A 27,458-nucleotide genomic window follows, 5' to 3' on the forward strand; every position below is an offset into this window, starting at 1 on the left:
ACGTTATCGGATATGTTTAACCTTTTCCTGGAGTTGATAATTCTAACAAAACGAATTCTTAATTTTAAAACTATGTTATGCCTCCCGTCCCCGCTGTTTTACCGTCAGGCATTTGTATGGACACGTCTCACCGACGGAGGACGACAACATGGCTGCCTCCTTGCGTCTGGGTCGTCAAGGAATTTTATATGGCCTCAAATTATCTAAATTTAACAAATGTGTATGGGCCACACAGCCATGGCAGGAGCATGTCAGACACTTCTTTCAGTCACCGTGGTTCCTCGGTGAGTGTTGACATTTTGATATAACCGTAGCTTTTGTCCTTGTCTGTGCGGGCAGCCGCTGACATTCGCTATCATCGTTTTCTACTATCGTTAATCGTGCAATTTGTTTAGTTCGTTATCATTTTTCACAGCATGATAACTAATAACTGTGTTGTTAAATAGGAGGGCTGTAATGTCATTCCAGCCTGAATAGTGCAGGTTTTGTTTGGCCTCAGATTTCGGGATAGCGGGGTCCATAAGTGATGCTATAACGTACATTGTAAAGAGGATCTTCCTTTATGACGTCTGTGAGTTAACATGATTTTATCCCACCCGTGTTTCCCGACGCCCTCTCACAATTAAGAAAATATATGCGATGTATAGATGTCCAAAACTCAAACGCCTTTATCACAGCAGTCATTTTGACTTGTCATAATAGGAAATTGGAGATAGAGGTATGGTTAAATTCTTTTCTACTGAGGTGTCCCAGTAAGCCATGACAGTGTGACAGAGAGCCAACATGCACAATACCAGAACCATTAAACTGAAGCAGCTCAATAGAAGTCAGCCATTATTCATTTTGTTATTAACACCAGTGCTTTTCCTACTGTGGCATTTCGATTATTCAGGTGAAAAAGGTCTATTGAATCTATGGTCAGAATACGAAAAAGTTAGTATTTGCATCATGATGGAGATGGATGATGTTGATGGGGTTCAAGACAGATCATTCAGTCATCCCACCTGTTGTTTTCAGTGGTCTTGTTGACTCACCCAGTAAGTCCAGGCAGTGTCCCACCCTATATTGAATTAAATGTGTGAGTGATGTAGGTGTAGATGTAGACAAAATGTTATACACACAGAGAGACACGCACAGAAGAGTGAATCTGCATTATATATAAACAAACATTTGAAATGCTGTTTCACTCAATCATAAACTGTTTACATGCTTGTGAGAAAATCGTCAGGTAAGTTGTTCTTTACACTCCTACACATGTACATTTATTGGTTTTCTTAATTTTCAGATACTTATTGAAAATGTAAAAGGTGAAGTAACAAAACAGTTGATACTGCTGGATTGTGCAAGTCCTCTTTGAGTTTTGCGGTGTTGCCAAATATCCAGCAGATGGCAGCAGCACACAACATGGCCGGAGACCACACAGGATTTGCACAATTTTATGGAAAGATTTTTTTTTTTAGATGAGCAAAAGGCAGAAAACCCTACACGGCATCAAGAAAAACTCTTTCTTTCAAAAATTTTTTTTTTTCTCTATTTGTTGTATTGAATTAATAATTTGCATTTGGGGGACAAAACGCTCAAACCACTTTTGATGTAATCTTTATTCTAGAGATTTTTTTGGACCTTACAGTGAATATTGTTAATGTAACCTGTAAAAGCAGGATCTTATTATCTCAAGTAGTGTTGGGAGATATGACAGTATATACCATGCATACCACACTGTTTTCACTGTGGGAGCTGTCCCTTAGTGTCTCTGCTGTATATTCGGGGCAGGCTGTGTAGCAAATCAGGGCCAGATTCTCATATAATTTTGTGATTTCATGAATCTCACATGGCCTCCCATATCCAGCCGCCTTCCCCCACAGTTATGCAATTTGGGCGGCAGGACTGCTTACCACGTTCTCATGTGACGTGAGAGCGACAGTAGTTGCAGATATGGTACCTCTAAGCTAGTTTGATAAACCACTGCAGAAGAAGAGAGTGACAAGGAAACGCAGAGGAAGAGAGTTAAACTCTTAATTACAGATCAGGAGGCATCCCAACAACCTAAGATGAGGGCGAAGAAGTTTTTACTAAGAGGGATGTGACTTCTGTTGTGTGGACATGGTTTGGATTTAGAAAATTCAACATGGTGTGGTCATTTTAAGCCATTTATTAATTTATAGAGCAATTACTGTACTGTGATACATACTGTCACCGTGATATAAAATTACTTAAACAATGGTAGAAGATTTTGGCTATATTGCCCCTGTTTTCAAGGACATGGTCTTATGGGCTGTCGGGGGTCACATCCAATATAAAAGGTCACAAGGTAAATACAAACCATCCACATATCTATATCACTTTCTGTACGGCATGAATGTTTGCAATATATGACCAGTTCACTGAAGAACTATATCATATTTAACCTTTGAGTTCTGCGATGTCTGAGCAATAAGATCTATGATCTGCAGCACAGCAGGCTAGTTGAGGCAAAGCAGCTTGGATTTGTGCTTTCCACTGGCGGTCCAGAGACCCAGTGTCCAACACAGTGCCGTGAGCCAGTTGAGCACTGGCCCTCTGAGTGACTGCAACTGGTGACAGTGGGGGGCTTTGATGGTAGCTCAGGGGCCTGTGAGAGCACAAGTGCCTCTGGTGCAGTGTCAGCCAGGATCACAATTACATAAGTGACCTTCCAGCCATCTTCAGTCTCCTCCTGCGCTCTGCTGCCGAGTTGAACATGTTGCACCACCAGCACCACCACCAACCCCCCTGTGTTGCAGCCAAACATTGCCACTCATGGGAGTGTTACTTGATTTATTTTGACATTCACGTAGCCTAGCTGATGTTGACCTGACTGTAGGAAGGTTCCCAATATGATTTTTATGAAAATATTTATGCTCTAAGCTTTTAGTCCCTGATGAATTTTTTTCATTCTCTTTCTATCCTGTAGGTGTCAGCGCACTCAAAGTGCAAATGCCCGCGCTGTCCCCCACCATGGAGGAAGGAAACATAGTCAAATGGCTCAAGAAGGAAGGTAAACATGCGACACAGGACTTCATTTGCCAGCTCAGGTTACCACACCTCTCCGCTTCTAACTAACCTGCTCATACTTCAGTTTAGCAGGTTAGTTATAGGAGATATCTAATTCTAATATTCCAATATCTAATTCTCATAGCAATAACCTCTGCATCTGCACTCTTCACATCAAAGAGCTCACAATTTCTTTTTCTCACAACAATGGGCCAGTGTTAGCGCTAATCATTTACTCGATGACATCACTTTGCTCTGTAAGGCAGAGACCTGAGCGGCGGAGCACCTGAGGGCCTCTGGTGGCTAATTGGCTCAAGGAAACACAGCAGTCACTATTCATCACTGCTTAGCAACTCCGCTCAGCCAGGCGCCTCAGCCGCACTCTCATTTATCAGGAGGTAGCACACTGAATTCTGATTGGCTGCTCTGCTGTGTTGCCATGTGCTTCTGTGACTTGCGGTGAGAAATGTACGTGTGTAAGAGAGAAAGGGAAAGAGTGACCAGATAAATTCTCAGTGACAGGAAAAACACATCTGGGATGCCATTTTATACCCCTAAATTCGTCATAGCTTACAAAAAGCATTCTTTTGTACAATAGAAATGTCGTTATCCTACACCTATGTTCTAGCTTTCTGGCTTAGAGTGAATATCAAATAAAACCATCTCCCTGGAATGATAAAAGAAGCTGTTTTTTCCACGCAATCATCCATTCTGAGTTTTCTTCAAAACATGTGCAGGCAGTGTATGTCCTGGCCTGCATATCTGTGTAGTCTTAACAATTTTTGTTGTTGTTGTTATGTCCATTGCCTTTCTGGTTGAGCAGAGGTGAAAAGGCTCGGGGTCGCCTGTTTAATCTTTAATATTGCACATCACACCTAACCCCTGGGGTCATACGGTGTTAAAGCCTCATACAAATCCAATCTCGACTCCAGTGCTGTTCGCTCTCAGGGGCTTCCAACGTCAATACTCCCTCTGCTCTTTCAACCTTCCCCTCACCCATCCCTATCTACCCTTCCCTTGCCCCACCCTGTTCCTCCTTTTTCCTTCCCCCACATCTTTTACCTTAAACATAGCCTCCAAACTCATGTCTTTCTCAATGTAGGTATTCATCTGAGGTTTTACAGATACCTTCTTGCTTTTGTTATAATACGGTGCTTGACTTCCCTGCTCTTGGCTACATGCCCAAAGGATGCACAGCTTTTTTTTTTTTTTTTAACTTCCAGAAGATAGAGCTGTAACCAGATGTCTGATCTGGATAACCCTTGACCCAGATCTCATATACCTTGCTTCCTCCTAGCATCTTAACCCATGGACATATGTCACAAAGATGATTCAATTGTCCTGTGCCTCCTCTAGACTCTCTCCATGAAATAGATTTAGTGCCAAAGGCTAAAAATCAGCAGGTGCTGTGGGCCACAATCTAACCTAAACATTCTTTAAATCTAACATTAAGCTATTGATTTTTGACTCCTCTACTGTGCTTTTTGTCCAAGGAGATGATTTGTCTTTGTATTTTTCAGGTGTATCTCAAAACGGAAATAGTATATGAGCATGGAAGAACTGAACCAGTGGCTCCTAATTGGAGTCCTCTTTGACTGCTAAGCAGATGCTAATGTATTCCAGCCCTTCGCGTGGTGGACCGGTGGGAATCTACTGGGATTCTAAGGATAGGCGAAGATCTCCTTGTCTATCAGACACACTGCGTTTCCGTATCTCACATTCTTTCCCATGAAACATTGATTAGGCCCTTCATTTGATATGTAGGCCAAAGCCCGAGCAGATATTTTCCCGCATAACCTTTTTGTCCCTTCAGTGGAATTCTTTTATTTTTATGGCAACTAATTTGTTCTCAGGGTGCGCAAAGCGCCAGTGAAAGAGCAAAGCGCCTTCTGAACACGCTGCTGATGATCACGATTCATGCATTTCCAATCACCGCTTGAATGAATCATTTGCACTATAACTAAGGTCAAAAACCCCTTCATGATGAGAAGATTGTTTGGGAATGAGGTGCTTAAAATGCCAAATGAAAGTTTATATTATATTGAAGGTTCTTGGACGTGTTTCATTACTTTTACAGGGGAAGCAGTGGCGGCAGGTGATGCCCTTTGTGAGATTGAGACCGACAAGGCTGTTGTTACCATGGAATCCAACGACGATGGTATCATGGCAAAGATATTGGTGAGTGAGCAAAAACACACATAAACCTCTTCTGCAGGAGATGATTAGATAAGGGAATTTATCGGCAAATAACAGGTGTACTCAAGCCTTGAGTGCGGGTGTGGAGCGTTACCTGTGAAAGTAGCGGGTTGAGGGAATATTTAAATGCTGTGTATTTAAGTGTGTGTCAACACTGGGATTTGAAATTGTGTTCACTTCTGTTATTATGCCTTCCACCTATGTAAAGTCAGCCGTTTGCAGCAGTTGTGGTTATGCTTTTGAATTTTTGGTCGCGTTTATGCTCATTTATAATTAATTATCCTTTGTGCTAATTGGCTACGCATGTTAAATCTGGTCTCCTTATACACTGACAGCAAAGCGTTGATGAGGTGTCTTGAAATATTTCTCTCCTTCCAACCCCCCACCCCCCCCACATCGTGCTGTTTGTCGTTTGAATTTTTAATGGACTGCCAAAGACGGAGCGATCAGTCGTCTTTCATCCGTACTCCACCACATGTTCGTCCCCCAGAACAGAACGATGACGTTGTTTAATCTTATGCTTTTTGACTGATCTGCAAGATATCTGAATGCAGCACGTGAAGTGGGAGGGGATGGAGGTCGTCCTTTTCTAGTAGTTTAAGGAAGATTGAAGTTCTCTTTTCTAGCTTCCCTTTTCTTAAAAACCGAGGGGTGACAGAGAGGTGTTGCCACGCTTGTTGCTGTGCATGAACAAAAGCGTGAACCCTCGCATCATGCCAGAGAGCGAGCCTCGTCTAATAACACAACATGTTCCCTGGCCATGTAATTTTGGACATGCTCATATTCTGGTGAAGCCCGAGTGGAGCATGAACTGTAATTAGGTGATGTGTCTGTTTGTTTGTGTAACCATAAAAAAAAAAAAAAAAACACACACACACACACACACAGTCTGTCTGCACCAGCAAATGCCCATTGCAAATGAGCACACAGATTGTTCATGAACAATAAACCCTATTTTCTTACATGCACAGACTCAAGCTAACACGTAGAAATGGCAAATCAATTAATTATCGAAGGGACGAGTGCCAATTATAAACCACAGGCTTATACCCTTTTTTTCCCGCTTTTCACTTCACTTGCTTTCATACTCTCACATTCTCTTACTCCATCCTTGCCTTCGCCACTGTGGGGATGAGGCAGTTTCCATAGCAACCACCCAAGAATTGGGGGTAGGGGCTTTAGAGCTGAAGCTGGCAGAGAAAGATGGTCTGCATTAGATAAGTCCCCCAGCTCTCTCTCCCTCTCTGTGATAGAGAGAGTGTGTGTATAGTTAATAAGAAAAACAGCAGCTAGTGGCAATATTTCAGAGATTTGTACACTCCCTTTTCATGGCATGGCCAATGTGGCATCCACTTTGTCTGGGTCAGAGTGTGTTAGCCCTTAGTGGTGTAATTGTGGCTCTCCAAGCGCCCTGTAGGTTTCTAATTTAGAGGCTACCATAATTACCTGCCTGTGGCCAAATGCCTGGACAGGCTGCAGTAGACGTGGGACTTCCTGTGCTCCACGGGGGTTATTTATGGGGGTCAAGAACTGCTATGACCCTCTACCAATTCCCATCCATGGCTCTTGGCGGGGTTAGAGAAAGGGGGTGGAACCAGCTCATATTGAGATGTGGAGGTTGGGAGGTAGATTACAGATTACTGTATCTCATCATACTCTTACTGCACTGCTCTACCCTGACCTGAGGGCTTCAATCTGAAGATCTGCCCAAGGTACAATCAATCATAGTGTGTAAGGAAATGACAAGCATGTGTTGGCAGATACATACTGTAGATGCACTGAGCTCCTCTGTGTTCAGGTGTTAATATGTACTGAGCTGAACAATACAGGCTCTGCACCAAACAAGCATGTTCCCTTACATGTAGAGAATATGATTTGGGCATCTCTGGAGCACCGTAACGCTGTCATGCTGTGACACATTTCACCTTCATCAAAATGTTGCAGCTCCTGCAATTTGGGTATTGCACTTGGCCGTCCTGAAATTAGGATAATGTTTTGATTAATTGTTCCGTCACGAGAAGGTAGTTGAATGTGTATGAGCCAGTGATTGATATAAGGAATTATATGACAGAATGGACTGATATACTGTATGTATGAATAGATGGATGAATTGATGAAGATGTCTAACACATTCTGCAGTCCTAACCTGTCAGTTTCCCATTTATCATCCCCTTTCCCCTCCCCTCGCCATCCCCACACTGTCAAAAAGGGATCAATTTATCAATTGTGCGTGAAAATCACTGCAACCATGCAGCATTCTTAGGTCTATATGGGTGAGAAGCCTTTGTCTTTTGTCTGCTCGAGAATTTCTAACCAAATCATTTCAAAGTGGGAGTACGTAGGTAGGTTGCAGGCTGTTAGCCAAAAGGCTGAATTGAAGTAGTTTGCACTCCATGTTTTCCTTCAAGAAAGACCAGAAGCGCATTGGGGGAAAGGTGCTTGGGATTGAGCTAACACATTATTTTTGTGGCATCTGGCCTTCAGAGAAAAGGGGGAGCGGTGAGCGCAAAAATATGGGATAGAAAAAGGAAGCTGACCTGTGATAAAGGTTCCTTGACAGTGTAAACCCAGACTGTCGCAGTTATATGGTTAGAAAGCTAAACGAAGGCGATGCTCGGAGGGAATGAGTCGACTCGGGAGTTACAGCTTGAATTGTGTCTTTGTGTTTTTATGTGCAAGATTACATTGGACTGGCAGACTGCTATTGTTAAGACAAAGGATGTGACTGCAGTCCTCTTTGTGCAGATTCTGTCATGCTCTATTGATCAGAGACAAACCTTGTCTATCTCTCTATATAAGCTCTTGCTTTTTTCTGTTTTATATGCATTTCTAAGCTAAATCTGTCTTCCTTTTCTAAATTAAACCCATGCGCAGACTGCACAATCAGGGCTTGATCTGTGCTTAGATTCGTGCCTTCCACCGTACGCTGTTTGACCACAATGTGATGCCCACGTAAAAACTGACCTACAAACCTGAAATAATCACGTTTTATGGAATCTGCATCACTACAGCTACAGCAACCAGCAGTCTGTTAAAATGAAAAGGATATTGATAACTGTCGAGGCTCAGCGTATTGTAACTGAACTGTTTAGACTCTCTGGGCTTATATGGTTGTATGATAACAGTTGGGCGATAAGTAGGTTAAACCTCATAAGTGGTCTAGTCTGACTTTGTAATATCATTAGCCGAGCTGACGGGCTCTGCAGAGGTCCCCTAAGAGCCATATCTGAGAACTGTTAGACTTTTCACTGTGAGAATGTTGAAATGGAAGAGGCTAAAGACTGGATCAGGCTGGAGGAAGACTGTCTGTCTTCACAGTCATTTTCATTACACGTCAGAGAGAGGATGGCTGAGGACACAACATGAAGATCAGTGGTCGCAGTTTACCCAATTATTTTATTCAGAAGTGGTCACCCGCAAAGTGTGTGGTTCATTCTTCCCTTCATGTCATATCCTGTCAAGTTTTTCTGTACTCTCAGTTTATATGTTCTCACTCTGCCCACAGTGAAGATGGGATTTTACTCATAGCTTTTCAGCAGCACCTCTTTGAGCACAAGTGCAAACAAACAGGATGTTTGAACCATTGCAACAGCTGAGGTGTGAGCAGCATCTCTACTTCCCATAGGTTTCAGTGTGTTCTATAACCATTTGATGGCAGTGTTGAGCCCCACACCACCACAGCATCCTAAGCATCTGTTTATGCAACGACCCACCATGCGTACTATATACCGCACATGTGATTTTACAGTGAGAATCAGCCCAATAGCTTTGGTCACAGTGTTGTGTTTCAGTGTGTGTCAAGTCTCAAGATGAAACTACTCTTGGTCATACTACAACTACTACTTGGTCAAACTTCCACTTTTGAGGAGAAATTAACTTTCCTTGCAGACACTGTTACTACACTTCTTGTGCAAGAGTTGTCATATATTGCTCAACCTTTCGTCCTGCCAGTAAAGCTGTAGCAGTGATTGGTGTTCACCATGATATCTTAGAAATTTCTCTTCTGTGTTTTGTGATAGATATGCATCCAATCAGGATGTCAAAATTCAATTTACACTGGGATGGTGAAAATCTACGTGGGTGGGCTTTCACAATGAATTTTGTATTCTGGTAGCATTATGATTTTACTCATACAACTGGAGTTACATCCCGTAACTGCTATTTTTAGTAATGACATTTTACTCACCAAATGGAAAGTCTGCCCACATTTGGTGCTCGGCGTGTGTTAATTTTTGCCACACTGTCTGTGGTAGTGTGGAAACATTTAATCCTGTAATGGACAAATGGAGTATATTATGGATCCAGTCTTTTAGTCATTTCTTCTCTTTAGGGATACATTTTCCTCTTCAGTTACACACGGATATCTCGATGGCTGTCAACATATCACATGTCACAGCACTGCTTGTGTCATGATACCGCTGTCATTGTAGAAAACATACTCGTCTCAAGGCCCTACCATGTGGAAAAATCCCTTGGGGACTGAAGAGAGGCATCTCTGTGGAAATTTCCAGAAGTTTCCCTGAGAGGCCCCTATGCTTACACTTATCCATCACCTCCCATAGCAGTTCTGTGTTAATCACACATCAGACCTATTGTTCCAGGTTTATACTTTATCTTAGCGTTTTGTCAGTAATGTGTTGTACAACCTGGGGCGTAGTGAAGGAATTACTTTACAGCAAAGTCCAATGGGGTCAAGGAAGTATAAGATGCCTATTAAACTTCATTATGTTATTATTTATTAAATCGACGAGGCAAATGTTCTTACCCCAACACAACAGTACTTTGCAGTGCAGAGCTACTTGCTGATTCAAGCTGCAAGTTGATTTGAATGTCCATCTTTGTGTCTTTATCTTCATAACCTTCTGCTGGACAAATAGGTCGACATTAAACTTAATTAGCTCAGAATAAGCACGGAAAGGCAGCTCTTTCTACCGGCGAGCTCAGGTGTTCATATAATTTGCTGTTCTTTGCAGTCAGGTCAGTGGAGTGCTGCTTTTGATTTTTCAAGCCTGCGAGGGGGAAGGGGGGGGGGGGGTGGGGGTGGAGTATGTTGATAACGATGGATTTACTAATGGTGCTTTCAATTTGCAGCATTTTATTGTGAAATTATGTCATATTTTTTCATTTGGTCAATTGTTAAAAAATGCCGGTTGTCACCTCTTGGCTGATCAGTGGTGACGTCTGATGATTGAATACAGCAACACAGCCAGGATCTGATATCTTTTTGCCATTTTCGGAAGAAGATGGCAAAAAGATTTGTAGCCTTCCTCTTCCGTTCTTGTATCGAGCGACACCTTTAAGATGCAGTTCCCTAAGTGGGCACCTTTTGAAAAGAGATGAAGTGCAGCAGCCCAACCCCGTGCGTTTTGCATGGCCTTTCATTTACACTGATCAATACTGACTGAGGAACAACACCTTGCACAGCTTGCGGAGGGTAGCAAAAGGCTTGCGATGGATTTGGATTACTCTGTAACAAGATAGTGGATCAATAGTTGACAGCTATGAGCAACATGAAAACACATTCATTGCGCTCCAGGAACCTATTACTGCACAGTCATGTTTTTTGAAGTTAACAAAGAGAGAAAACATGATGATGGAAGGTGACGTGAACGAGAAGACAGGGTCATTTTTCACGAAGGTCCCCAAACATACACATCGTGATTGTATCGAACTACTGGTTAACTGATTAACTTCAGTCTCACCTTCTTTTCATCAATTCTTTTTATTCTTTCTTCGAAATCATAAAAGACCCCTTTTATTCTGACAGTCTCAGTTGCACGTATGACGTGACTGAACCAGTATCGCTGATGTTCTTCTCTTGCTATATAAGCACGTCTCTCACCCTCTTCACAGATGGAGGAGGGCAGTCGCAACGTGCGCCTGGGCACTCTCATTGCCCTCATGGTGGAGGAAGGGCAGGACTGGAAGCAGGTTGAGATCCCCCCTCCAGAGGCTGCAGCTCCATCTGCACCTCCACCTGCAGCGGCTGCCCCAGTGATGCCCCCAGCTGCTCCCTCTCCACCTCCTCCGCCAAAACCAGCCACATCGGGACCGTGAGTGTCGCCTTTTGTCTTTTTCACAGCTGAAATCGTACATGTCTACTGTATAGATGAATCAAATCAAACCTATAGAGTGAATACAAGGTCTGTTCACTCACCTTCTTGCCTAATGTGACCATAATGGAGGGCCACATCTTCTGGGCCCCAGCGGTTGTGGACATCAAAACTTACATTTTAGTCATCTTCTCAGAACTTGTATGTTGTCTCAGCCCCAAAATTGGTGATTTTGCCCCTAAATAAGCTTGTTATGTGTCAAACTTGAAGGTGTTTCCAACACTCTTCTGATACATTATGATCTCTGTTTTGTTTTGGTTGTTATATAGATATCATGAATGAACAATCATGATATCACATACTGTGGTCACTGAGTGAAACTGCAAAGCCAAAAAAAATAGAGTCTGGCGTAAGTGAATAACGAGGTTCAGGAACATAGAGATGCATGAGGTATGAACTAAAGCTGATCCCTTCTTGTTTAGTGTACAGCCATGCTGATTTCAGGTTTCCCGGTATGTACCACCATCCAAGATGCTGAATAAGACCAGCTTTGTCTGTTGACATTCCAAAATGTGTGAGAGCCTACCTACCCCTGTTTACACAATAAATACTCGAGTGGAAAGCAAAAGAGCTGCCACAGAACAAACAGGGCTTATTTGTTATGCAAACATTTTACGCTGAGCCCATCCACATATTTAGATTTGCACCTTGGCTGCATCAGCTTGACAGGGCTGAACCATAAAACATGGGCATGTTGTGCAGCCGGCATGGTTATTATGTGATAGACACAGCAATGGGCTGTATTAAGTCAGTCAGGTCAAGTGGAACTGAAACTTAAAAAAAGATGGTATCCAAGCAACACAGTAGGTCCTTTACCCTGTTTTGCATTACCTTTTGCTGGACTAGGACTTTCTAACACTTCGGAAATCAAGATAGATTTTGATTTGTTTCTCTTTAATTAAAACAATCAGGATTCATAATAGGCATTTAAATCAAAATCAGGAAGTTCACAACTTGAACTACAGTAGAACTGTTGTAAAATTGTGCCTTACTCTCACTTCCTTGTCCAGGTTACGTCTGAGTCCAGCAGCAAGGCATATCCTGGAAACCCATGGTATAGACCCAAAACTGGCCACACCCACTGGGCCAAGAGGACTCATCACCAAGGAGTGAGTACGATGAAGGGGTTAGCTTTCAGGCCTGTGCTTCATGTGAGGTGTGTCCTTCCTGATGCAAGCTTGTGCGGTTTACATAACAAACACGCAGACATCAGTTTCAGTGGACCCAGTCAGAGAGTATGCAAACAAAAACTACTACTAATGTTGCTTGTTCCTGATGGAAATATTTTGACAACATTCTTTTCTAATTATACAAATGCAGTTCAATTTTAGAACTTTGGGATGGATGGCTTATTTTACTTCCTGTTTTATTTTTTATTTTTTTGTTTAATGTGATTGTTGTTAGATCCTATCTACAGTGGAAGTCATGTGTCAGCAGTCGGGGCTTGTTTTGCATTGTAAGAGGCGACAGTGCTCAGAGTGGAGGGGTCCCCTTGTGGCCTCTGTAGCCCTCCAGTATCTCTGAAGAAAAGCGATGTCAAACATTTCAAGGCAGGTTATAACACCATGTCAGCAGTGTGAATTAGAATGACACGAGACGAGTGAAGAAATGCAGTGGTTAAGATTTCAGGTATTTCAATCCTGTTATGTGGTGAATTCACACTACAGAGAGCTGTGAACGCACGCACACACACGTCTAATGGCTACCTGCTGTCAGTAAGGACCTGATTGAATGCTCTCGTTACCCACCAAACACCCTGCTGGGGAATATACGCAACTTCGGTCACCATAGCAACCCAGTCTCCAGGACCCACTGGTGACCATAGAAACGCAGACCATATGTTTTCAGGGATGTGTGTCTTAGCCACTAAAAGCGAAATATATATGAAGCTTCATAAACCAAACACAGTAAAGAATGATAGATATCAGCGAAGCCTTTTCTCTTAAGGCACACCGTGTTTTAAATGTAACAAAAGGGCTGATTTAAAGCTGCATTTGTAGTATTACCGTTGCGATTTGTATGTGTACAAACATCCATCTTATCAACCTCAGTAACAATGTGTTTGCAGTCGAGAGAGCATCTCATATGCCTTCTCATTTAGCTGATTTAGAATGGAGTGTTTTTTCTCAGAAGTCTGGTGCCAGGTGTGCACCCCTTGCTGCCAACAGAAAATGAAAAATCAAACCTTCAGATACAAAGTTTTCTAAATAGCATGACGGGAACACTGTTGAGAAAAGGCAGTTTTCTCAACTGTCATCCCTTTGGTAGAAAGTTGTAATTAATTGCCTTGTTAAATAAATACGAGTGAGCTCTGTGCTATGTGGTTGTCAACATGAGTTCTAGGTTTCGAAGTTTGATTTGTTTAATTAGTAATGCAGTTTTAATTATATTCCAGTGATTTGATTTGACATGATTGCTCAGTTACTTCTCTTTAAGCCATGCGTTGGACTCCAGATTTGCATACTGACACCTTGGCTGGCTAATTGGCTCAGACAGTGTTCAGAAAGGAAGGCTGTGACAGAAAGCAGAGGAGTGTTCTGCAGGAGATGAAAGACTGGACGCAAATACTGTAGGTTTAAGAAAAACCGCTGCGTATCTTTGCTAAGAGGCCCTCCTGAATGAAATGATGTGCTGTTCCAAACAGTGTGCTGGCCAAGCCACAGACAAAAAGAACGACACAAAGCTAAGGCACAACCTAGCATGGGAATGAAAGGTGTATTTTTCTCTTCTATTATGTGGCTTTTCTGTTTGGAAACGTCAGGAAAGGACACGGATGAATACAAATGTTAATCAGTTTGAAAAACCTGCTAATAAACGAGTAACGTGGGGTTTCCAAGTTCCTTCAAAGTGTTATCTATGATTCCATCATAGACGTACAATAAGTTATCAGGAAGTTATCTGTGATCCAGTGTGAAGTTTTTGCTAAAGCTAGGTGACCTATTTATCATAATCGTAGGGAGCATTGTTCATGTTTATGAAATACTGAGTTGCAGGTTAATGGCAACATCTTGATTGGTGTGATTTAGCCTTTTTCCTTTTAACCCATGTCTTTTGGATATTTTGATATGTTCAATTTCATGTCACAGAATATCTGATCCTAGATATATATAGGCTATGGTATGTTGTGAGACTGGACACTTCTGTTCTTGTTGGAAACCAAATCTCCTTGGAGAGAATAGTTTCATGCAGGCTTAGCTCCTTCGAGAGAGGGCAGAATAGACCCAATTTCCCCTCCTTTGTCCTTTGGCACATCAGATAAGACTGAAACCGGGTAAAGGTACCCCTCCCATTCCACCCTGTGCTCTAGTGGGGCCCCTCTTTAGTGGGCATGAATAACAGAGGTCACGCAACTCAGAGATGAGATCATAGCATGTTACATAATCTATAGCATGGTTTAAATACAGATTGAGTACACTGAAACTCATTTCGATTACTGCTTTTTTTCTCCATTTATCTTTCATCACTGCCATCAGGGGTATAGGTTTCAGTGATTTTTACCTTCCCATCGGGGAGAAACCTACATATTCAGTGGTTCCATATCAAAGTGCAAATAGCAAAAACTCACACAAAGGGGTTAAATGGCAGTGGGAGCTGGAGGAGGAAGAAGAAAGAGAAGTTTTTTAATGACATGTTTGACCTTGACCAACTCAGGTATTCATTAACAAGGAGAGGTTTTCTTGAATCTCTGGCATGTACAGCACCAGAGCTGCTCTTTGGCTCAAATTAAAACTTTACTTCAAATTAATCATGTAGTCAGAATACACGAAGAACCTCTGTAAAAAGCATTCATGCAGAATGTATAGGCAAACTGAGGCTATTTAATCTAAGGCTGAAAAGAGTGTTGACATGTCAGTGTCAGCCATATTGTCATATTGTCTCCCTGCGATATTGTTGATATATTATGGGATGTCTTCCATTGTTTTAAAGGCACATCTCCTGCAATGCATTACATAAGAAACTGTATCACTGTTTGTGCCGACTTCCTCGAGGGTGAAGTGATGATTTGGACCCATTTTTCTTTGTTTTTTCGCCGTTCAGATGTGCTGTTGGTGTACGTACGCGATGCTTCTCTAGTGATGTTACTGGAGTCAACATCTTCTCATGACACTATTAGAAAATGACTACTCAGACTACAGCATAGTCCTCTTTTACACTGGACTCAGTTTCAGCCATCATGGGTTTTTCAGATGTGGACACATCCTACAACACTGGTCCAGTGGTGTCTCCTGTCTTAACTTGTCCTAGGTGGCAGTAGAAGACAAAGTTTATTCGTGTGTGTGTGTGTGTGTGTGTGTGTGTGTGTGTGTGTGTGTTGATGTGCATGTGAAAGCTGCCTCGTTCGCTTTTAATATTCTGCTCACCCTCTCCCAGTCTTTCAGAGGCTCCTTTGCCTCGGCTGTCAGTAGGGGTGTAAACGGTCAGAGTGAATAGCACTTGCCATCCAACTACAAAAAAGCTGCCGATGGCGTCATTGTCAATTGGCCACTGCTGTTGACTTGACTTCCTCTTGAATTTGTATATTTTGATGGGATATTCCGAATACATTCTCACTGAGAATAAGGAAGTTTTTGCCCAACTCAGTTTAAAACATTTTACTTATTCACAGTATTGGTTGTTCTGATTTGTATCATCTTTTTGTTCATTTATTAGCTCAGTCAAGCATTCAAATTATAAGTCACACATAAAATCTATGCTGCATTTTAATTTCCTTTCTTTATGTGGGAGTTCAGTGTGGTCCTCTCAGGTTAGTGGGGGGATTTCCAAGTTGCCTTAGTCCCTCCTCAAACAAATACTCCTATCAGTGAGAAAAAAAGGGGGAGCGAGTGTGCAGGAGGAAATAGAAAGATGAAGCTCGGAGAGGGACAAGGAGAAAATAGCTGTGGGGCCCAGACTGTTCCTGGCTACATGGTGAGGTCAGAGGCAGCTGGTCCAGACAAAAGACTGTATGCAAGTGGGTAGGTGGACTCCAGTGCACTGAACTGGAAACAGAGCTTCAAGCAGGCACACCTGATACCTGCCCCTCCTACCCCTTTGGCTGCTAAGACCAAAATTAATGGACAAAAAAAAAAAAAAGAAATCCAGGACAGATCTTTCACTAAATCATGATACCCCCTTTCTTTAGCGTTCTCTTTTCCCCGTCTCTCAATGCTAAGTGCTGCAGTGGCTTCCTCTACTACCCCTGTGAAACAGCAGTAATTTGATGTGTTCAAATACAGAGAAATCGAACAGCCCAGTGTGATATAACTGATATTGACCGACGGAGAAGGAATCCCTCAAGTTGGCTGTGGGATGATCTGGAGAATTCACCCTCATCAGAGATGTAAAGTTTGTCCTTTAACTATGCAACTAGGTGTCTGTACCAAAAATGAATTAGTCTGTGCTGTTTTACTGTAGTACCGAAGGAAATAGATGCCAAGTGAAAAGTAGGGATGTCCATGCCAGCGGGAAGGGTAACGAAGCCAAGGTTTTGAATAAGCTTGTCCCTTGCTGCAGCTGACACCTGATCCTGCCCAGTCTTACCCTGATGGGGTTTGTTTGTGACTAGCAAATGATTCTCATGACGCCCATCCACTGGAGGTTAACCTAAAGTTACCTCCCTCTACAAGCCTGACACACATACAAACCAGATAAAGCTTGCCCAGTGGGAGAATACGGGTGAATAATTCATTGTTGTGCTCTGCCAGTGCTGTATCATACACTGGTAATTTCATTTCTAATGAAATTATAATGAAATGAGAGCAATTTCATGCAGAAGGAAATAGTTTAATTTAGTTTTTCACAGTAAAAAAAAAAAAAAAGGGCCACAATTACAAATATCAGAATTGAGGAAAAGCATGATGACAAGAAAAAGTTTTCCAGTGGCTTGAAATAGTATAAATGATCTGTTTAACAATGGACCAATAAAATTGATACGGAAGCATTATTACAGTCTGCAAAACATTTCAGAAGACGCTGCGAAGCATTTTTTCCCATGTAAATGTTTGTCCTTGAGCGTGTCTTAACATAAGGAATGTGTCATGTCATCCAGATATAATGTAGTAAGTGTTGAAGCGTGTCCAGTTGTGTTGACCGGCATGTTAGTTCAGGTGTCTTTACAGCTTGTTATTTCCACACACTGCTCCTCCTCCCCCTCCAGCTCCGTAATGGAAAATATCAAGTGGCCTACTCACAAGTTTGACTAATAACACAGCGTATAAAGCTAACCTGCATGTGCAGACAGGTGATCAGGAAGTGAACAGTTAACGTTTGCCTTTCTGGCCAATAAAATTATGAAATGATGCCCACATATATCATTTTGTGTTTGTTTTCACTTAAACAGAGATGCGTTGAATCTCTTGAAGGCGTCTCCTGCTCCCAAAGCAACCCCAGTCATGGCTGCTCCGGCTGCCCCGAGTCCTGCTCCCACCCCGGCAGCTCCCCCTCCACCCGCAGGCAGCAGACCCAACATACCTCCACTGTCTGTACCAGGGAAACCAGGAGCACCGGTGAGCCCTCCTCGCACCATTTCACTCTCTCTCTCTCTCAAACACAAACACACACACACACACACACACACACACACACACACACACACATTTGCAGCAGTGCTAAGACGCACACACTTAACAACATCCCATCTTCCATGTTTTGGCATGTGTCAAAGCCCGGATGGGATGGATGAATGATCATCTTCAGTATTCCACAACAATTGGCATCTTAGCTCTTGTTGTCTTGTCTCTGTGTGTATTTGTTTGCCTGCTGGCAGTTTTTCTTTTTTTTGCAGTTTTAGTCCTTATGAATGTGTATGATGTAGAATATGACCCATTGATGTCAAAGACTGGGTTTATAAATAACCGAAAGCACACATTTTTTATAAAATCAGTCAGTCACGCTTGTCAATACCTCCATGCATTCATTAACTGGTTAATGGCAGCAGATTACATCACTCTTCTCTTTTTCTCATCTATTCGTCTTTCCCTGTTGTCCATCTCAAAATGCCCTTTCATCCTCATTTAATTATTTACGTCCCCTTCCCTCCACCTGTCCTCCTCAGGGCACGTTCACAGAGATCCCAGCCTCAAATATCCGCCGTGTGATTGCTCAAAGACTAACGCAGTCGAAGACCACCATCCCCCATGCGTACGCCTCGGTCGACTGTGACATGGCTGCTGTCATGAGCCTCCGCAAAGACTTGGCCAAAGGTAAAGAAGACACGCCACTCTAAAGGGTGTGTGTGTGTGTGTGTGTGTGTATGTGTGTGTGTATGCATTAGCCCCATTCTTTACATGCACATGTCCTTCATTCCACATTTCCATGAATATGTGGATTTCAGGGTTTCCACATGACTGTTCATTTGACAAAGAGGACACTCATGGAACATGTCCTCACAGTTGTGTTTGTCTCATTCAAACCAACTCACACACACACACACACACACACACACACACACACACACACACACACACACACACACACACACAACACTCTGCCATACACAGTGATTTCTTTTTCTGATCCATAGATCAATATAAATTCATATATATATTCTTCCCCGATATCCAAGAATGACCCTCATGGTGTGGGTGGGTGGGTGATAGTTTACATATTGTATGAGTTATGAAGTGGGTATAAATGGCTGAATCACTATTATTCATCATGGTGTTTTGGAAGCATCCATGTCTGACACTGATCACTTTTGCTCTCTCTCCACGCCACACATTACAACAGAAGGCTGATCATATCTTGATGAGACACCCACAGTTTCTCAAGGCCTCTATAGAAAAGGATACGTGGGGGCAATGTAAGCTAGAGAAAAAGAGCTAATCAGTGTAGTAAAGCAGGTGCTGTATGGATGAGTTGAGCCTGGTAGAGCTTGAATAATAACCACAATACTAGGCGGCTCTATCAGTGGCTTCCCCATGTGTTGGCAAGCTGCTCTTTGACTTTCTCGACCTCACAGCCTTTCCTAGCAACTTCCCTCGTTAACTGTCAGCTAACCGCAGCTTCTTGTGAAACCCCCGTCAGGATGTGTGTTAAAGGTGTAGCGAGGTTAAGGAAAAAGGAACGTTGTTCATGTGTCACAACAGTCTTTAATTCAGCCAAGAAAACCTTTATCCGTAACGGCTGCATTTCACGGATTCCTTAAAATCGAGAAGGTGCTTTCTTTGGGCCGTTCGTCGTGTTGATATAGCAGGAGTGCTTTGTCAATTTCCTATTTTTAAACATTTAGTTCAACGTGCTGCCACGTAATTGGCTTTATTTAGCTTAACGCTCCCTAGCTGTCAAACAAGCAGTAAATCTCTCCGGGTCCTGTCTCTGTGATGGAGGAAATGGGACGGCCATTCCAGACCCATTAGCGAGGTTGTGTGTGTACCGAGGGATTCTCTCTCCCCGGTTGTTTTTGCGGACCCTCATTGTTCAGGAGCAGCGCGATTTCACGGTTAGCTCGTTAATCATCCCGCTCGCAGCATTCATAACTGTCTGGTACTGCACTAATGGGACACTAGTAAAAGTTGGCAGCGGTGCCAGGCCTTGCCCGCCTGGCCCACTGGTGTCACACTCAGGGAGGGGAGGGGAGCAAATGCTAGTGACTGAGTCATCTAGAGAGGAACTGATTCTGATCAGCTAGAGTCATCAAGATATAGATATCCCCAGACCCCAGGAAAGGTGATGTGTCGTATCTGCCACATGTCTTGTACACAATACACGTCCATATGTCCATTTGTCGTCACCCCGGGCAGTTAGAACCACACGCTCACAGACCCTTTCTTCCTTTGTCTTTTCAGAACAAATCAAAGTGTCTGTCAATGATTTCATTATCAAGGCGGCGGCCGTTGCACTTAAAGTAAGTATTGTTCAGAGTCACTTCTTGTGTTGTAATTAGTTCATTTAGCCTGTTTGTTTTTGTTAGTAAATTCTCTAACCATGTGTTGGAGAAGTGAAATGTTATACCTACGGGTATGTGGTCTTTTATGTCTGTCAGTGCTTAACAAAGCAGCCTGTGTTCAGACTGATTCCCAACATTTGGTCACTAAATCCTGTTCTTTTTCTGCACCAAGGTTTCTCTGTCGTACTTGTTGCTGGCTTTTTCAGACGATGAATCAACTGCTAGTCTTGCCATTGTAAGACCGGACTAAATATAGAATCAGACTGTTTTCCTTTATGTCAGCTGATGGAAATTCAGAGGAAACTCTTAAACCATCAACCGTCTTCCTAAGCTGTTTAAAAACATCACAAATCGAGGGACAAAAATCTAACAAGTGCATGTTTACGGTGTTCAGTTCTGTTTGTTTTCTTTTGGTTTTTGAAATGCTGTAAATAAATGAACTGATTGATCATGATTTGAGGAATGCATGAGCGGAAATACATGTGAAAAATAGATGCGCTGCTCTGATTATTATTCAGGCCAGAAATGTCTCAGCAGCATCTGATAAGAACAGCATTTCTTATCACCTACTTATCTTCATTACTTATCGTGGAATATTATGTGCCTCGCGGAATATGTTGGCCCCCGAGCATTAACATGTGCCTGACCTCATGAGAGCCCAGCATTGCACACTGCAGGAATATATGTATGAAACGCTGCTATGGGAACATCAAGCAGTGGCTGGTGAACCTGGCTGTTCGGTGCATACGTTACAGAAAATGTGAGGAATGTGGAACGAAAAAGTGTACATTTCCCACTTAATGTGCCAAGGCACTACACAGCTCTCACACAGTCTGGACACTATGTTTTACTGTTAGTACTGTCTCACAAGGCCAGACCGCCTCTTTGGATTGGCTGTTGCACTAAACTGAGATATGTGCTTCACTTGTGTAGCAGTGCATCCGAAAATTGGCAAAAGGGAGTGTACTCTCCCCCAAAAGCTGACCTAAGTACATCCAGAAGTGGTTCTGAGGCCAGTTTTGGTTCACCTGTGCATGTGTTATTGACTTATCAGAATTGGTCACTATGCATGCTACAGGTCAGATTACACATATGTTTGGTATTTTTCAGGCTTTTTGATTTGTTTCTCCACACCCGTGAGCTACTCGGAAGCACTGTGTCACCACAACAGGAAGGCGTTTTATCTCTCTGTGTGGTTGTTTTTCTTTTTTTGTGTCTGTCATAACCTCAGCTGAACTCTGACTCTTTATTCTAGGAGATGCCAGAAGTGAATGTGACCTGGTCTGGTGATGGACCCCGTGCACTTGATTCGATCCACATTTCAATTGCAGTGGCAACCGACAAGGGCCTCATTACCCCCATCATCAGGGATGCTGCGAACAAAGGGGTCCAGGAGATCTCAGCCAATGCTAAGGTAAAAGAAATGACAGAGGTAAGAGGAATTAAAGGAGAGAAAACATTATAACTCATGGTGTAATATATTATGAGGTAAGAGTTGTTTCCAAAAGCCTTCTTGCAAGGCTTTCCTCATGCTTTCTTTTCTGTTGGTCGATTGTAACTTGAAGCCGTGGGGGTGTCCGGTGGATCATTTCAGGTGACGACATGGAGTTTTGCTGTTGACCTGTACGTGGGAATAGATAAGGGAGTTGAGACTCGACTGCAGCCCGGCTGTATGGGAAAACAAACTCTGTGGGCATCTGTAGAGTTGTGCTCGCCTTCTGGCCAGAACTGTGCATACAAAGTAGTCATTTCTTTTTTTTTCCCCCTGTTGTCCATGAGATCATGTAGAGTAGAAATAGCAGTTTCAAAACAACTGGATAGATCTGTGGAGAAATGATCATATTTGGGATGGTTTGATTTTTGGCTCGTACGGTTGCAGGTCTCAGCTGTTTCTGGCCACAGATGGCAGAGTACACAGCAACAATGGTCAGCGCTTTCTCCTGCTCACAGTCAGCAGCTGGGGACAGTCGTTAATTCACAAACACATTAATGTGCTCTCAAAATCTGATATGCATGTACAGACACACGAGTGATAATGAATCTCACTCTCTGTCTCATTAAAAACAGACACACACACACACACACACACACACACAGACACTCAAGAAAAGGGCAATCAACTTAATGTCTCACCCACCAGCAGTGACCTCGGTGTAATATCCCTAAATGATCAGGGCCCACGTGTCTCAGTGAAGATATGTCTGATTCATTAGCAGCAAAGAACAGTGTTGAAAAAACAATAAAAAGCTGCCTTTTAACTTAATGACACGCTATTAACCTGAACAGGGTTAACATCACCTTTTAGTCTTTGCAGCATTCATAGTAGCAGTGATAGTAACAGTAGCAACTCTAATAGTAGTTGAAGTGACAGTGGCTGAAGTAGTATTAGCATGGTAGTATTTGTGGTAGTGACAGTACCCATTTCAACTTTGCAGAAGTGAGAATGTGTGTGGTTGTTTTCAAGTGTCAGTGCGCCTTGTTGAGGGAGGGAGTGGTTGGGTGTGTAATTGGGTTTCAGACATACTGACACACTCAGATTCCAGCATTTCTGACTCTGCTGTAACGGCATAAATCCACACAAACATACTGCAATAGATGTGATTGCCTCAGCCTGTGAGGTGTTGTCTGTCTGTCTGGACACACGTCTCCGCGCACTAATGCTACACTGTAAGTGTTCGCAAAAACTAGCCGTGAATGTGGTGCTTTAGTGCTGATGGAAATAATGTGTTGCCTCAACATGTGGTTGCTTGGATTAGTAACGTTCATGAAGTATTTCATTACAACTGGACACACCTTGACCATTTTACAGTTGGCCAAAGCCAACTGTAGTTGAGCTGCAGGTGTACGCTGCAAGTTTGGAGAGCTGAAATCCGTCTGGTCAGTTGGCCATATGGGGAGCGCCAGAGGAAGAACTGGTGTGCTGCAGTTTTTATGTATGTTATCTTTATTAAATAACTTTAATTTCTTCAAGTCAGATAATGTACATTGAGCTGCACTTTCTCCACACCTGTTAGTGCTCAGTGAACATGAAAACACACACACACACACACACACACACACACACACACACACACACAGCAGCTGCTATGAAGCACAGGCACTCACACTGCGGACATTTCAGTCCACTGAAGCCTTCAAAATGTGCTTCGCCACCCACTGCTTTTCATAGCGACGCTGCAGCCTTGAGTTAAATCTACATTTGCAAGTCCTTATCGGTGTCAAATTAAAATCAACATGTGGTTTGGATGAAGCAGAGAGGTCGCCGCTTGCTATTGATGTGATGGAGTGGAACACCAGACTGCTTTTGTACTTAAAGCTCGGGTTGCATCCCTGCATTAACCTTTGAGTACATTTCCATGTGAATAAAGTTCATGTGGAATAAAGACATGATGGTCATCCAGCGGTCTCAACCTACTTGTTATGTCAGCAAGGTCTGGTAGACGTATAACTGCACTTGATCTGTGGTAAGAACGCGTACAGTGTGTTTAGAGAATCACAGGAATGCTTCTCAGTGAAGGTCTAGTGAACCATGTGCATGCACATTCACACACCAGAGACCATCAGCATGCTTTGCTCTTTATTGACAGATACGCTGCCTTCTCTAAGGTTGTCACTCTCGCTCATGCTCTGCTAGGACATGAATTCACAGATCCTGGCTGCAGCGATGTGTCAGTTTTCCTCGCCAGATGTCTCATCTTTCCTTCTGGGTGTTATCAATTCCCTCTCTTCATTTCAGCCATGCACAGTCTGATAGTTTCCATTTATCTCGGTGCTTGTTATTTATTGGACATTTAATCACTTTCTTGAACATGGTATTTGAAAATTGACCCCTGTGGCCTTTCACCAAAAGGTGTGAAAGGCACAGAACTATAACTGAGAAGCTTCAAATGCCTTTGGAGTGTTGCTCTGCGCAAAAAGTTGAGAGGAAATAAAAGAAGAGAAAAGTTGACATGTTAGGATAGAAGAGGTTTGGTACCTGTCAGTGCAGCAGAACTTATAGAATGTCATGGCATTAATTAAAATATTTAGTGGTGTCTGGCTATGTCCAATTTGGTCTTTACAGCTTGTTCGCTGTGCTTGGGGCATTGCTCTCGAGCTGGCTTTGTCAGATTGCCCACTGCTTTGGCCCACGCTGAAATATTTGATAACTGTTGGATGGATTGCCATGAAACAGCATTTAGCCAGCGTGTTTCTCTGACACTAAAGAGTCCGACTGACGTGTAATGTTTCCATAGGCACTGGCCCAGAAGGCTCGAGATGGGAAACTTCTACCTGAGGAGTACCAGGGAGGCTCATTCAGGTAAACCTCAGACACACACCATCTCTCGGGTAAATAAGAGGTGTATGGAAAGTCAGAACATTCTAAAACATAATGTTATTTTTCAGTCTTTAGTATTTTCTCAATTCAATACACTGTTTTTTTTAGTGTGTGAGCAGTCGGCCTTTCATTTCTAACTTAATTCGATTTCACAATTTCCTTTGGTGCTCAGCGATAAGATAGCCATCATAAATTTCCGCTATTATGACTCAAATCCGGTTTCGCAGAGAGTCAATACATAATGCATATTCTACATTTCATGCAGGCCTGAACTGAACGTGGTCTTGGGCGACAAGTACCATCCGTTACTGTGCCATCAATTGCAGAAAAGTGAAAGGGAGGCTTTTCAACTCATTAGAATTAATGGTGTCATTTAGACATAAATGGGGTTTCTGTGTCAGGCAGGAGCGATGAATTCCTATGGAGATGCAGCCCTCTTTGTCCTCCTGAGGATATATGTGTACTCCCTTCCTCTATTCGTTTTTCCATCCCCCTGAGCTAGAATTCTCATTAAGGCAAACTGCAGACTGCCCTCAGGTCAGTCTTGCTCAACATACACAGCATTTAGGGAGAGATTTGCAAGCTGGTGCCGCTGTATTAATCTCTACAGATCAGTGTTCTGTTTTGTAAAATAAGATGTTCGGCCAATTATATTTATGTTCTCAATTCACCCTCTCATTTTTTATTCTCTCACTCTAAGAGGTAATGTTCTCTTTTGCATCAAAGCTGGTTTTAGAACCACCATTATGTTCATTTGGTTAATTTTTATGCATTTCTCCCCTGCTGAGCTTGACTAATGGTGTAATATGTGTACTGTCTCTTCTCTCTTCCCATCCCAGTATATCTAACCTGGGGATGTTCGGTATCAGTGGCTTCAGCGCCGTGATCAACCCTCCTCAGGCGTGCATCCTTGCCATCGGGACCTCCAGGGCCGAGCTGCAACTGTGCGAGGACGACCAGACGCTGCGCACCAAGCAGCTGATGACCGTTACACTGTCCAGTGACGGACGGCTGGTGGATGACGAATTAGCTTCGCGGTTTCTAGATAAATTCCGTGCCAACTTAGAACAACCTCAGCGCATGGCCCTAGCCTGAAAGAACAAAGTCAGACAGCTGTGTGACAGGGAGTGGAAAGACAAATCAAGAAACACCTGCATGACAAAGCCTGTTTTCACAAGCAGAGAGCTCTTAAAGTGTTGATTCCCGTTCGCGCTCGGATTAAGGCTTACAAAGTCGGCTTGTACATAATATAAACTTCTATTTGTGGCTTGCCTCTGACAGATATTCACCAGGCTTTGTGATGGAGGAGTTAAAATGGGCTTCTGCTAGAGTGGTCGAGGATCCTAGCAGCATTGCCAAATATTACCAAGGCAGAAGTTGCATAGCAGGGTGCATCCCACGCACTGTAACAGGGGTGGTGGTGCTATCAGACCAGTGTTCTATGTATAAAGTGGTTATTTTAGTTCTATTTTTCAGTCCCAGTGCATCCACTCTGTGTTACTGTTAATACACATGCAAATGATGCTGTAAAAACCCCCTATGTTCATTTGTCAAAATATTTATTACTGAGCATCCGTGGCAAGGCTGTTTCTAATGAGATAAACCATTTCCTGAGTTCAAACAGAATTCAACAACTTCACTAATTGTTCATGTTAATATGTTTTAACTTATTTGAAACAGATGTTTGGACATGCCAGAAAACTAATCCCCTAAGTCAATGTGTACACAAAATACATAGAATCATTTAGTTTTTGGTGTCTTTAGATGCCAATAAAACACACTGTTCAACCTTGAAATGTCTGCGCGCCTCATTAAAACATGTTTCTCCCCACCTTCATAATGTCGCACAGCTACCAGGGAAAACACAGATGTGTTTGTATGTATGTATGTGTGTGTGTGTGTGTGTGTGTGTGTGTGTGTGTGTGTGTGTGTGTGTGTCTGTTTCTATTTAATTAGAATCTAAAGAGATTACATAATAATTATTTCATAGAAGCCAATTAAGATAATTTGCTGGGCTGAGTATACAGGTCAGCCTCTGCTGGCAGATGTTTATCTTTGCTGTAAGCGTGGGCAGAACAGCTGTTTACATATGTATCAGCGCCAGTCGGGCAGAGCTCATCCTAGATATGCTGGGAAGGAGTGACTGAAACGGGGAAAGTTATGATCTCAGATTTTCTCTTGTCTCTTAGATTTCCATTTTTACACAACACATACTGCAACATGGGCAGCATCTACAATAAGAAGATGGGTGCCTTTAATGCACTCGGACGAGGCGAAGACACTGCTCCAAGACACATTTAAATTCATGCCTCTTCTTTATGTGTTGTATTATGGGAGTTTTGTACATTTTTAGCTCAGAATGTAAATGACCCGAGGTGAGTTGTGGATTATGCAAGTAGCAGTGGACTAGAGGTACAGGAACTGCATGAATATTTAATGCTATTATGGCCAGAGCTGCAGTGAAAATCACTGACAGACACTCCAACAACAGCCCTTTTCCCTACTACTCCGCTACGACTGCAACTCTTCATGCACTTAACCAACCGTTTTTCTAATGACTGTGGATCGAGGACATTTTGTTCTGTGGTTGCTGTGGTGTCAGATAGAGATGTGTGCATTCTGCGTTGAGGAGGAAGACATACAGGCAGGGGACAGGGGGGGGCTACAGGCAATTGGCACAGCCCAGCTGTTTTCTACAGTGTGCACACTGCTGCGCTAGCCATGTGCCAACACACACACCTTCCACAGTGCTAGTTGCCACGGTGATGGAAGGTCCACTCAGATAAAAAGTGAGGAGAGGACAAAAACTGTGCCCTTTAACATTTAAGCTTGAGTCATAATCACCAGACAACAAGTCAGAGAAGAATCACTGATGTGCTCAGTTTGTTTTTGTCATGTACTTCTGTACGTCGCTATAGAAATGACCTGTTCTTCGTTCATTCCTCTTGGGATA

The 27,458-nt window shown here is 42.8% G+C and overlaps 1 protein-coding gene across 1 annotated transcript; it reads left to right on the forward strand.

Moving 5' to 3' along the window:
* The first annotated feature begins 128 nt into the window (after window positions 1-128).
* On the forward strand, window positions 129-26,301 carry pdhx (pyruvate dehydrogenase complex component X). The gene is made up of 11 exons (XM_076733269.1): window positions 129-284; window positions 2,933-3,016; window positions 5,090-5,190; window positions 11,062-11,261; window positions 12,332-12,430; window positions 17,641-17,806; window positions 18,355-18,502; window positions 20,087-20,145; window positions 21,443-21,601; window positions 24,423-24,487; window positions 25,345-26,301. The coding sequence occupies exons 1-11, from the start codon at window positions 149-151 to the stop codon at window positions 25,598-25,600; spliced, it is 1,473 nt and encodes a 490-aa protein (XP_076589384.1). The 5' UTR covers window positions 129-148; the 3' UTR covers window positions 25,601-26,301.
* Window positions 26,302-27,458: the final 1,157 nt, after the last annotated feature.

Source organism: Chaetodon auriga, chromosome 6, assembly GCF_051107435.1.
Source record: "Chaetodon auriga isolate fChaAug3 chromosome 6, fChaAug3.hap1, whole genome shotgun sequence".
NCBI classification, from domain to species: domain Eukaryota; kingdom Metazoa; phylum Chordata; class Actinopteri; order Chaetodontiformes; family Chaetodontidae; genus Chaetodon; species Chaetodon auriga.